The sequence below is a fragment of the Ovis aries genome, chromosome 19, assembly GCF_016772045.2.
Source record: "Ovis aries strain OAR_USU_Benz2616 breed Rambouillet chromosome 19, ARS-UI_Ramb_v3.0, whole genome shotgun sequence".
Classification (NCBI taxonomy): Eukaryota; Metazoa; Chordata; class Mammalia; order Artiodactyla; family Bovidae; genus Ovis; species Ovis aries.
This window is the reverse complement of record NC_056072.1, coordinates 15,275,366-15,289,157: the sequence shown is the minus strand read 5'-3', so window position 1 is coordinate 15,289,157 and position 13,792 is coordinate 15,275,366. Positions and strand designations below refer to the sequence as shown.

Here is a 13,792-nt window from a genome sequence, read left to right as displayed (position 1 = left end):
TTTATATTGCTGAACACCAATATGCCACTTTATTGTCTGGACTTTGTTTTTTTCCCATGTATCACATACCTGTCAATGTTTATACAATGCGGAAAACCAACCAGCAGTGGAAGCAACCAGCCAAAATCAGCTGACAATTCTGTACCCTCTTAACACACATCAATTCTAACTTGGAAGGGACAGCTTTAATTTGATTCAGTCTCACGGCTATTCTTAAAATCGGTGTCAAGATTGTCACAACTTTAAATACAGATAGAATTGCCAGAAGTACATAATTTTATATATATATATATATAAAATGTATATATATATATACACACACACACATACAGAAAAATACAAGACTAATTGTTTTTCCACAATATTTAATTTACACACTACTGTAACTCTGCAACTTCTGAAGACAGGTTAAGGGGTACAAGAAACTTTAGAGCAAGTAAGTCGTTTGGTCCAATATTATCTTAACATAATGGTTATTTGCTCCCTCCCTTTTATGTGACGACATACTATGACATACAACACAGGCACAGTCATTCACTGATGAACAAGGAGTAAGACGCCACTCAGACTGACATCTGTCTACCCAGAGGGCCAACCAACCACACACGACTAATAAGGCTATGATACAGCTATGCAGCATAAATGGTCAACACTGCTGATCCTAAAAGTGAGCACCATATATACATCTGAATATAAAAAACGATCGAAAACCAAACACATATGGGTTAGTTAAAAGGTGCCATTCCAAGGCTATACATAATCACAGGAAAAAGTATTTACATTACTTGGAAAACAGCTGCAACAAAGAGTTTATTGCCAATGCCCTTTATAAACTTCTCTCCGACATTTAATACAGATGTTACGCTCACCATCTATGTGAACCACACATCTTATTTCTGGCCCTTTGTAAGATCCCTGCTCAATAAATTTCAAGCAAATATGTTCTATGGCTTCACCCACACATCTATTCTCATAGCTTTCAATTATAAATATCACAATGAACTAGAGCTGTAGCTTAAAACATTATCTAGTCTAGGTCTAGAAAGTAAAATAGGTATTTTGAGTATCATCTTTACTTAGGTTAGTAAGCATACTGTGAAATTCAGAGTTCTGAGTAAAATACATGAATCCTAAAGTAGCAGAGTCGGTGTACACGCGGAGAAACCGTGACCAGTGGAATGTGGTCCTTCGCTGCTCTGCCCACTACAGACCAGACGGCCGTCACTCAGACAGGACGGGACGCTGGGGAGCGTGAGAAAGCCAGAGGGACCAGCCACATCCTATAACCAATGTCACTAAGCGTTGCTTTTAAGACCCTCTGGGCACAGCAAGAAAAAGTAGCATCTGGCCCCTTCCCAAAATGAGACTGTGTCCTACAAGATAAAAGCCACAGAAGATGATTATCTGGTCAAGAGTAGTCTTGTACAGTAGTTTTAAAGCAAGAGTTCTTTGATTATTGTTTTGGCAGGAAGGTAAGGTAAAAAACACTTCCAGCAAAAAACAAAAACAAAAAACAAAGCGGGCTTTGTGCATTTTTGTTGGCTGTGTATTTAACCTTTTTAATCTTTTTAATCAGCCAATTCCCATAGGTAGTTGAGCTAAAGGACATAAAAGAATGGAAGTTACCAACAGACAACCTAATTATCAAAGTCCTAACAATCAAGTACCCGGTTTTTCAGTGGGGTTTTGACTTTGCCAACACCTCTGCGTCCGTGTTGCTTAGGCCCCAGCGTTCCTTCTACCTGCATGGCTGTCCAGGAAGCCTGCGGTACGCCCTCCGCAAGAGTTTACGCCAAGCACCCTTTTGTTCTGATAGACAGACGCACGCTCTAGAGGTCGAGTTAAGACATCTTCAGTTCACTTTATCACATTACAAAATGAGACTGTCTGCTTGTGACTGACCACTACGGAGGAAGCTGCCTTATAAATCTATGTACTTTCTCACCTAGTACAAAACAAGAACATCTTTTTCAGTTAAATTTTAAGAGCCCAAACTTTTCACACTATAGCTTAAGACAAACAGGTGTGGGTTATGCTGAAATCATGGTTTTATGGTTTTCGGTGCAGACGCTTGCTGCACTCTGCTCCGCACAGGTGCCCTGGAGGCTGGGCACCCCACGATCGCGGGCTCCAGGCCTATCGGCATCACAAGGTTATTGCTTTGGTTCTGTCTCAGACACCAGAGTATGCCTCAGAGCACGGAGTTTCCATGTCACTGAAGGTCAGGGCGGGAATTTAGATTTTTCACAAGGAAAAGCATTTTCTCAAGTGCAGAACATCAAATTTCTAAGTGCTCCATAGATATTAGGTTCCAAATATACATTTTAATTTAGTCCTGATCATCCACATTAAGATTATAAATGTAAAAATGACACGCGACTTTTCGGCTGGAAAAGAAAAGCAGTGTCTAGCAGCATGCACAAAGACCATGCATTTGTCACGTCGTCAGGCGCACAAACGAGAAAGTAATAAATAACTGCCCGCTTTGAGAGAGGAAACCGAAAGGGGACCAGTGGAGTGAGCCGGTCTTGGCCGCTCTGAGCAGGAGGCGCGCCGAGCTCAGATGACGTGGCAGCAGCTGGCCTGGCTGGAGGCGCACAGCAGCCCCTCCTTGGGGTTCCGCTGGATGTTCACAGAGATGGTCTTTTCGCACAGAGGTAGCTGGAGCACGTTGTTTTTCAGGTTCCTGCTCTTTATCCGGTCCAACTCCGCAGTGGTGTCCACCACGTGGTCGGAGAAGAACTTCATGCCGCCCCCGGCCGGGGCGGGAGCCGCGCCGCCGGCGGAGCCGATGCACATCTTCCAGGCGGACTTCTCCTGCACCTTCACGCTGGAGAAGGACAGGCCACTCTGCGGGTCAAGAATGTACTTGGCGCTGCCGTGCAGCTGCGAGCCGAGGCAGAGGCCCATGAGTTTGAGGCTCTCCACCAGCTCCCCGGCGCCGCGCGCGGCCAGCTGCGTGGACGTGGACGAGCCAGGCCCGGCGCAGCGGCGCGCACTGCCCGACGTGCCGCCCGGGGCACTGCCCGAGCCGCCCGCAGGGCCGCCGCCGCCGGCGCTGTGCTCGCTGGGGCTGGCCTTGTCCGCGCCCCCGCCACCACGGCTCGGCTTGCTCTGGCCGCCACCGTCGCCCTCGCTGCCCGGGGGCCCCTCGCTGCTGTCCCGGCGGTGCCAGGAGTACGTGAAGCCGCTGTCCTTGTCCAGCCGCCGGCGGCTCTCCGAGTCGTCGTCGCTGGTCTCCGAGCTGCTGCAGCTGGAGCCGCGGCCCTGACTTTTCCGGCGGTGGTAGCGCTTGTGCACCGTGCCCGGGGAGGCGATGTTCATCTTGAGGCGGCTCAGCTTGGGCGGCAGGTTCTCGTCCATGTCGAACTCGTCGTCCGACTCCCCCTCCTCGAAGATCTGGTTGAGCACCGGCGCGCTCTTGCGGGACGTCAGCCGGTTGGTCACGGACGGCTTGCGGCGCAGCACCACCTGGGTCGAGAGAGACATGGGCTTCTTGTCCTCCTCGTCCTCCTCCTCGTCCTCCTCCACCCGGAACAGGCACTTCCGCCCACTGGCCGCGGGCTTCAGGCCGGCCGGTGGCCCCGAGGACAGCGCGGGCCCGGCCAGCTCGGGGAGGTCCTCCTTCTTGGCCGAGTCACACAGGCCTTTGCCCCTGTGCCCGTTGAGGACGCTGTCGGCGGCCCGGGCAGGAGACTGAGGGACAGTCGCGTGGGACAAAGGAGTGGCCGTGAGGTCATCCTCAAGGTCCTGGGGCACGTCGATTTTGGTTGGCCAGGACTGCCTATGTAACAGGTTAAAAAAAAAGGAAAAGCTATGTAATAACAAGTAGACTTGACTCAAGGACCTTATATATAAAACACTGGGAGGAAAGCCACAGACATAAAGAAAACGAAAGCCACAAAAAGAAGCAGCAGCCCTGCAAACCCAGTCAGCACCCTGAAAGCATCAGAAGGACACTAGAGGGTACATGTGCTCACAGGGGGCTCGGCTTCTGGCGTAGCGACCGAATGAAAGCTTCAGCACAGCTGTCAGAAAGGGCGCAAACGCCTCTTCTATATATACGGCCTGAAAGCATCAGAAGGACACTAGAGGGTACATGTGCCCACACGGGGCTCGGCTTCTGGCGTAGTGACCGAATGAAAGCTTCAGCACAGCTGTCAGAAAGCGCGCAAACGCCTCTTCTATATATACGGTCTATACCACAAGCCTGTTTAGAAATACAAGGGAGTTATCGCCAGAGTCAAACCTGAACACAGGTTTGGCTCCTTCTGGTCTTAGATCACCATCTTTGTAGGTATATTACTGCTAATAAATTCACCTGCAATTTCTAGTCCTCCAGATTTTACAGGGTGGTGTGAAAAGTTGGTGTGTAAAAAAATAAAAAGTTTAACGGATTTAAACTACTGATGAGAAAAGTCAGTGGACACTGGCACATATAAATCCCTTCACCAGTTAAATTATGCGCCCCATAAGCTCCTTCTCTCTCTGTCTTCTCCTTCTCTATCTATATATATATTTTAATGACCACACAGGAGTTCTGCACAGCAAAATCTACTGTTATTTGAACTTTGATTTTACTCCCAATCCAGAGTCACCCAAGTAGTAAGAACACTGCTTGGTAGCCCAAGGACAGCTTTTGAAAGTGAGGTCTCCAGCCTCTTTTGAATAAACACCTGGAACTCTCCACTGCCCTCTCTGCCCAGGAGAGCAGGAGGCACCGGAGACACTGACAGCCACAGCCAGACGGACGCTTGCACGTCCCACCAACCGTGTTATCCCGACATAAAACCCAGTCCAATCTGCAGCTTTAAAAAACCCACAGGAGTTCCTGCCGACCTCTCTTCCCCAACTCAGAGCTTCCTCCTCTCTCTTAAGGATGGAGGGGGCCTGTTTGCTGCTCACGGCTCGGTAGTTTACAGAAGCTGAGTATTCAATGTTTTTGAAGTCAAGCAGCGTCTCTGGACAAGTCCTCTGTCCTCACGACACAACTGTGCCAACTCCAGGTGAGCCTTGGGCCCTGGGAAATGGCACCCAACATTCCTTTCAGGATATATTCCTCAAAGAGCAACCACTCAAACTGTCACCCTGGCAAACACTGGGGTAGGCCTGTGGCGGGAGGCATGTCAGACCCCCCAGCGCTGCAGCCAGGCCACTCGAGGGGGGCGGGGCAAAGACTGGAGGGGATTCTCTCCTCCCCCCACAACAGAACCCACCCAGAAACAAGAGGGAAAGCCCTGCAGCTGTACCGGCCACTCCACCATCACTTCTGAGCCAATGGTTCTTATTTACATGAGTTATCAGATGGTTAAATAGCTCACATCTACTAAGAACATATCTGGGTCCGATGCTGTGCTAGACTAAATAAGCATGACACTGTGAGAAAATCACAGCTTATCTTAACAAGAGACAAGAAAGCTTGCTAACAAGAATCATAAACGAGCTGCACTGATGGCATAGTTCACATGGACAGGGTCGGCTCCTGGAGGACCTCTCAAGGCTCTTGTGCAGACAGAGGGCCCGTGTTTCCAGCCTGGACCCTCTCCTGGCAGGCTTTCCCTGGCTGGACCCAGGAACCCACAGCTAACTCAGCTGCTTAACACCAGCCTCCTGTCTCAGGCCACGTTTCTGCATCCAGGTCAACCTGACCCCAAGGCGCACCCAGCAATGGAACTGAGTTAGGGTCCGGGATTTTGACAATGAAGACAAGGCAAGTCAGCAGACATCTACCACATGCCAGTGGGCCAGGGACCCAGGAGGAGGACAGGCCCCCACAGCATCTCCACTCCCTAATCCCCAGGGCGGGTAAAAGAAGTCTGCAAGGAAGGTGCTGATACTTTTTATAGCTGTGTAATTTCTATGATAAGGTAAAGCCAATTTAATTCATTTACCTGTCTGATCAACTTCAGATTGCGTTCTGATCTGTCCCATTGAAAATAAAATAGTTCAATTCCAAATGTTCCCTTCTCCCAAACACTGGGGTGGCTCCAGGCCAGGCAGCCAGGCCTGCGGTGACTCTGCTCTTTACATAGGAGGGCTGGGGTCAGGGCTAGGTTGACCCTAACCACTCAATGACCTTCTCCTGGCTTGTCCCATGTGCAAGGGTCCCCACCTTCCCTGGTGCCCAGTCCTTTCCCAAGCTGACACCAGACAGAGTGCCTGGTTTTCATTATGCAAGAAAGCATCCGGGATATAAATGAAGTTACCGAATTCATCTTCCAGTTAAACTAAACTTTCAAATATTTAGTCTTCAGTCACCCAGGAATGTTTTCTCGTCTCTTCTCTGTTGCGCCACCCCAAGCAACAACCTACCCGTGGCAAGCTGACTGCAAGTAATTTAAAATCCAATGGTACTCTTATTTAAAACAGTAATTTATTATTACATATTCACACACATATGTTCATATATAATTAGGTGTACAAGTAGAGAATTACTAAGAATCAAGAGCATCCTTCTGTTTTTGAATCACTGTTAATTCCACTATAATTCCATTATTTTATCTGAACAAAGATAAATTCTAAATAAATTTTCATAATGATGACAAAAGTAACCCTTTTGTAACCCTTCCCAAGTTTTGATATTAAATGGAAAGCTAATATGGTAGAAGAAAAAGAAGAATAGGAAGGTAGCAGGAGAGGAGGAGCAGGAGAAAGTTGGGGAAGGAAGGGAAGGGAAACAGCGGAGATGCGCGCGGCCACTGCTCTGCCGAAGATGGCGCGGCGGGGACGCCCACAACGGCGACAGCGGACACACAGGGCCCGGTTCAGACCACCTCGCACAGAGTAATTCGCTTATCCCAACGACACCCCCAAGGAGTAAAGAGCATTACCCCACCCATTTCACAGATGAGGAAGCCGCGTCAGAGGTTAGGTGATCTCCCAAGGTGAAGCAGCTAATACATCAACTAACTGACCTGTCACATTCCTGCAATCCTGAGATAACACCATGGCACAGACAGGCCCTGGAGGTTTGCTAAAATTATTCCAGATACTGAGGGAAAACCCAGCCTTGTTCCTGTAATAAAACTTAAAAGAAAATGACACACCTCTACATGCCAGATCTGGAAGAGTTTAACAGAAATAGTGACAGACACCCTAGCTTGAGGCCGCTTCTGCAGCCAGGCCAGCAGCTACAGCCCATGTCCCCACGGAGCCCAGGAGAGGAGGGTGGCCCGGGGACCAAGGACCCCGGCCCCTCCCTCCCGCGGAGAGCCCACACGGGGCCTCTCAGCCAGGCTGTCACCGCTCTCCATCCTCTCGCCCCACAGAGTTAGGAAACGTTGAGGAAAAGGTGGCTATTTCAAAACGGTAACTTACTAAAATCAGTGAAGATTTTTTTCTCACCTAAACTGGGCCTTGATATTGCTAGGGCTTGCAGATCTGGTTTGTATTTCTTTCTCTTGCTTTTCCCTCAGGATCCTTTCAGCAAGCAAGAAGTAAGTGGCTGTGATATGGTTGTACCTGTTGGTTTCCAGGGCCCTGAGGAAGGAAGGGAGAGAGAAGAGAAGCCACATTAGCAGGTCTGATTTTGCACAACACAACTGAGTTTTTGCTTTTTAAGTAAAAGCAAATGAAATCCAATGACCTGGAATTCTTTAAAATTATGGGGGGGGGGGCGGGTAACCCCACAAAAAGGAGAGAAAAAAAACAAAACCTGGTAGTAGATCATTCTTAAAATTCTAAGAAACAACTGCATAAAAATGTTCAGTTAGTAGGAAAAACCCAAAGCACTAATGGCAACTGAGCTGGTTGTCAGGTTTAGATGCTTAAGAAAAGATAATGAAGTTCCCAAGAATGTACCCATTATCTAAAACTTTAATGTGCGCTAAGTTTATTGTCATTAAAGTGGCTTAATTGCTTCCAAAAGAATTATGAAATGAGTTATATGAATGTGCACTCAAACACGGCTATCAATCAGAAAAATTAGAAAAAGCTTTTCCTTTTACACTACATATTTACTGGTATTTCCAGACCCTAATGCATTACTAATCTGTTGACAGCATGCTATTAGCCTCTTCTCTGAATAAAATTTATGAATAAAATAAAATGTGTACATCCACCTCAAAAGTAGTGCTCTCGGAGTCCTCAGTGTGGCCGGCACTGCTGGGCACATGCCCACTGGCAGCCAGCGCCCTCGCCCCCCACAGCCAGCCTGCCATGGACAGACCCTGGAGGGGTGCGTGACCGAGGACCCACAAGGCCCGGAAACACAAGGCTGCTCTTTGGGACCCTGTGTATGTCGTCAGTGAACTTACACAAGGAACCCTCGGGCAGGACACACTACAGCGGCTGCGCCTCCTCAAACAGACGGCGGGGCCACAGCTGGGGGGGCAGCCAGGGCCACGGCGAGAGGCGCTGGCGCCAGACATCGCGCGGAGATCTGGGCCAGAATGGCTTCTCAGAGAGCTGCCTCAACGGGGCGCCACGTAAAGCTGTGGGCTTGTCTTAAGGGGACTGACAGATGTGTCTTTGAATTCGGGAAGCACCCTGCAGTGAGGAGCTGCTCATAATGTGGGCAGCAGGCAAGACTAGCCTGAGAACAGCTGGGAAGACCTGAGGCTTCAAACTGTCCCTCTTTTTGGATTTATAATTGAATTTATCTAAATTAAACAGTTCTACAGGACTCCACTGCATGTATTTATTTAAGACTCAAGCCAATTCAAGGAGATGCAAATAGCCTCTTATCCACTCAAAAGTGAAAATCATTCTCTACACATTCCTACAGTGAGTATCCTTGGCAAAAAGAGCAAGTGTCCTGCTCTTCTCCATTTGTTTAGGTCATTTCAGTAGCTACAGGACAATCTGTGAAAACTCAAAACACACTCAGAAACCTGCAGATATTTGTACTTAAACCAAAACTATGAGCCGGAGTTTATTCTTATAAATTCTTCTCTCCAGTATACCCTAGAGATGCATGTCCTTTATAAAGACACCACCCTTCTCATGGACCAGACCTGGGGAGCTGAGCCGGACAGCCCGCCCTGCTGCAGTCGTACGTCCAGCCTGCAGCCACCTCTTCCCAGCGGTCAAACACCCGGGTCAGGACACTCAGCCAGGCCAGAGTGGCCCCCTCGAGGGGAGCCCCCCAGAGTATATCCTCGTTCTATCATCCTCAACTGTCTCACCCAACGAGTTAAATGACTTTTGACTTGGTAAAACACTTCATATTTTTAGACAGGACCTCTTAGAGAAATGAATCATTGTTAAAGTAATTGTATCTTTAAATTATCCTTGATTTCAAACCTCACAGGTTATAAAACACTGGCTTTGGTTTTTAAAAAATATAACGTGTGCATCTTATGGGCTCCAGGTTACTGTAGCAAAGGCTCTGAAAAGCCAGACAGTAAAATCTTCCAAGTTTCGTTACGTTGTATGGTCCTTCTCACCATGACTCTGGAAACGTGCACACAGACGGGCTTGGCTGTGGGCCCCTACACCCTTACTTATGAAAATGTGTGACTACAGACAGGCCAACTCCTGATTTCAAGAACTTGGGGTGCTGCCCCTGCTTCCCTGTGGGGACCAGAGGGAGACCCAGGAGTTAGGAGGACCCAGCAATGGACAGCGCAGCCACCAGAACACAAAACAGTCTACTCCAATTCGCCTCTGTGAGAAAAGAGAGCAGCCACAGGACCCACTGACACCACTAGCGACGGTCTGCTCATTCACTAGCACAAAAATAAAAGCAAAAGACAACAAAACCTATGAGCCAGGCCCAGGGCCAGGAGCTCCAGAGGTAAGTGACGTAAGCCCTGCCCACTGGGAACTCCAGCCATTACACCACGTCCACAGGCCCGGACACGTGAGTGCAAGCCCCGGACTTCCCTGGCGGCTCAGAGGTAAAGAATCTGCCTGCCGATGCGTGAGACCCGCGCTCCTTCCTAACTCAGAGGCCCCACATGCCTCGGAGCAAGGCATGCAGCACTGCTCCTGGGCCTATGCTCTCAGCCCGGGAACCAGGCTCAGCCAGCACCCTCTGAGCGCCAGAGTCCTGGAGCCTGCGCTCACAGCAAGAGAAGCCGCCACTCTGCGAGGCCCATGCACCTCATCTACAGCAGCCCCGGCTTTCCGCAGCCAGAGAAAAGCCACGCAGCAACGAAGACCCAGCACAGCCAAAAATTAGCAAAGCAACAAAGCTTTAAGACAATCTTATTTTTCAAAAGAGGGCCCAGCCCGGGAGCCCCAGCCCTCGGCCCTGCGCGGGCGAACGCCGACGTACTCGACGATGGCGTCGCGGTCTGCTATGTCCCCAAGCACCATGCGCTGGATGATGCTGTTGTGCTCCTCTTCCGACAGGTTTTTATACGACACGAGCGGGATGTTGTACTTCGTGGCCGGGGAAGGGTCCACTCCCTGAAGCCAAGGATGGTTTTCAATCTCTTCTAAAGAGGCCCTCCTCTTGGGATCTCTCTGTAGCATTCGTGTGATGAGGCTGGAAAGGAAAGTAAGTCCATTGTTAAAGCAAAGTCCTGGCAGGGATGAGTAATGGTGAGCTACTATATTTTTCAAAGTTGTTCCCTAAACTTACACCATCGATTTCATTAGGTTCACCAGGGCTGATGGGAATGAAGGAAATTTGGTGCCATCAGATTCACAGAATAAAAAATCGTAACCACCAGACAGAGTGACAAGCCAAACACACAAATGCAGCTTCCTATCATCTAGAATTAACACGAGGCTCAACATCTGCCCGAGTTACCTGGGCAGTGGCGCCAGAACCCCACACAACAACCAGCAGCACACAGAGCAGGGCGCTGAGCTAACTTGGCTCCAGAAGAATGAACGGCCATCCTGATCAAAGCGACCCAAGTGTCATCTACCTTTAGACATACGTTCTGTTTAAGGGCGCTGTGTTGGCAAGAAGGAAGGAAGGATGAAGGAAGGGAGGAAAAGATAGAAGGATGGAGAGATGGACGAACTACTCAGCAGGTAAAAACAGAGGAAAAGTAAGACTCCTAGGAGCAAATGACAAAGCTGACCTTGTTCTGGTTTTTCCTGCTTATGCACTGAGTAACTCAAAACAGAATATACGCAGAATAGACTGTGCAGAGCCTTCTGAAGGTGAGAAATACAACTAGAACCTAGCAAAGAACTGGGACCCAGCTTCAGTGTGAGGAGGAATGAGAAGTGAGAAACACATCTCCTGCTAAGATGTCAAGATGGAAACCTGCCTGCCTCAACAGTGCTGTGGAGGGGGGACAGGGAAGTTTCTTCTAAGAACTTCTAGGTACAAGCTGGTCCTCACACAGGTTTGTGGTCCAAATTAATGACACTAAATCTATGTGGTACACACAGTGAAAAGGTTACTTTTAAGAGGTTTCAGGGTGGAAATGCCCCTGGGTAACTAGGAGGAAAGCAAATACAAATTCTTTGTGTAGGAACTATAACTTAAAAGCACTTACAAGAAACCTGACCTCCCAATCAAAAAAAAAAAAAAAAAAAAATGCAATGGAACCAAAGTTCCACTGCAAGAAATTAAAGACAGGATGGCAAATTAAGAATGCAGACTTTGAATACATCTACACCTATCAGTGAGTACAATAATAATAAATCAAATGAACTCTCCAATTAAAAGACAGAATGTTCAAATGGTTAGATGGTATTAATCAAAATTCTAGCTCCTAGTTGCTAAAAAAATATTCACCTAAAAACAAGACAATAAAAGATTTACAGAACAGAAAACTATATAGCACATGGCTGCTGACCAAAAGAAGGCTGGTGTGATCAGCTACAACTAGATGACGCAGACTGACTCTAAGGCCCAAAGCATTATTAGAGACGGACAGTGACACAAAGGTTCAACTCACCAGGAAGATACAATAGTTTTCAACTTGTCTGGATTTAATAATATTCCCCCCAAAACACCAAAATCAAAAACTGACAGACTGCCAAGTACAAAAACATAAGCTGACCACGCTGTATTAATGGGGGTGATAAATATTTGTATTTGCCTACGATACCTTTCTACACAGTGGAAGAGTATCTCATCAACTGGTAGATTAAGCAGTAAAATAACTAGGAAAGGATTTAAATAATTTTGAACAGCATAATTAACAAGCTTAGTCTTTAGGATTTATAAAGAAGTCTGACCCCAACAATTAGAAAGTGTACACTCTTCTCCAGAATAAAAGGATTATTTACAAAAACTGACTCCATGCTAATCCAAAAGCAAGCCTTACCAATTTAATAAAAATTAGTACCACACAGACTATAGCCTTGGATCACAATGCAGTCAAGTTAGAAATGAATAACAAAAAGCTGATGAGTAAAACTCTTACACATTTGGAAATTTAAAATACCCTTCTAAAAGTAATGGGTTAGATAAAACACATGGAAACTAGACAACAATCAGAACTGAATAACAAAAGGACTATAAATCAAAACTAGTGGGATGCAGGTAAAATGGTGCTTAACTACTACATTAGAAAAGAAAAATTTATGGAATATTCAACATAAGAAAATGGAAAAAAGGACTAACCCATTAAGTAGGTAGCAGGAAATAAGAGACAAAAGGATATCGGTAGCATAAAACAAACGAGCAAAAAAAAATACAACAGTAAATCAAGGAAAACAAAAGACAGCTCTTAGCAACATTAGAATGAACAAACCTCAGGCAGGCCTGATCAAGACAGAAACAGAGAAAGCAAAAATAGAAGAAGGCAAGAAAGTCAATACTAGAACGAAAAAAGGACAACAAATCCACTAGTCTACAGGCTTTAAAAATATAATGAGAGGATGTTATAAATACTTGAGGCCAAGAAATTTAATAATTTAGATAAAATGGATAAGTTCCTTAAAAAACAAAACTTAGCAAAACTGACACAGGAAAAAGGAGAAACTGAATGGTCCTATGATTAATTAAAGATAATCCTTCTGAGAAAGAGATGCCAAAAAGTGGCTTCTAGAATATTGGAACTGTTTCTTTTCTTGAGCTGGCTACTGGGTACAAAGGTGCTCACTTTATCACATACACATTTTATCCATTCTTCTGAATGATATATGTCAACATAAAAATAACTTACTCTGTTTTTTTTTAGAAGGGGCTATGAAGACACTCCTGAAATACAAACATCTAACACACACACACACCGTACACCCACAGACAGCAGCCTGCTTCCTGGGGTGAAGAGGGCATAAGGATGATGACGATGACAATCACCACCAATATTCATTCTGAGTGCTACTTACATGCTAAGACTGAGCTACAGCTTTATATACATTAATTCATTTCATTTCCACAATAACCCTGTAAGGTACGTTCCACCATTCTCACATCATTAGTAAACTGAGAAACTAGTATTTGAATCCCTAAGTTCTTAACTATGGCCTAAGATAGGGGTCCACTTGTAGAGAAGATTCCTCAAACTGTCAGATTTCCTTCATATCAAATGATGGGAGAAATTAAAAACTTAAAATCAACGAAATACTGAACTTCCAACAGTTCTTTTATTTCATTATGAATTTATCATTATCTACATCACAGTGCTATATACAGTACTTTAAATTCCAAATAATCAGCTTGCATGTACCCGTCCTACAGTCACATGAACCAAACAGAGCTCTTAGTCAACTGCGGGGAGAAACACATGAATAAAATTATGAGGCACGCTCTGTAAACCCAAAAATGGTTTGTTGATAGTCTATTTCAGGAAAGCAAATCCCCTAACTCTTCTCTGGAGCTTTAAATAATTCCAGGAGCAAAAACAGAAACTAGTTGTTCCTGCAATTCTTCAAGTGAAAGTAACCCACCACTCCTGGAGGCTGAGGAGGCATATAATGGGTTTCTTGAAAA

General features: G+C 46.4%; 1 protein-coding gene across 10 annotated transcripts in view; it reads right to left on the bottom strand.

Moving 5' to 3' along the window:
* SNRK (SNF related kinase) overlaps window positions 1-13,792 on the bottom strand; it is a 68,477-nt gene continuing 54,685 nt past the window's right edge. For all 10 annotated transcript variants that reach the window (XM_042235901.2, XM_060402133.1, XM_060402134.1 and 7 more), the window contains 3 exons: window positions 10,220-10,432; window positions 7,345-7,479; window positions 1-3,784 (listed from right to left, as the gene is read on the bottom strand). In XM_042235901.2, coding sequence (XP_042091835.1) covers window positions 2,560-3,784; window positions 7,345-7,479; window positions 10,220-10,432 — 1,573 coding nt within the window. In that variant the 3' untranslated portion in view covers window positions 1-2,559. The remainder of the gene's footprint in view (window positions 3,785-7,344; window positions 7,480-10,219; window positions 10,433-13,792) is intronic.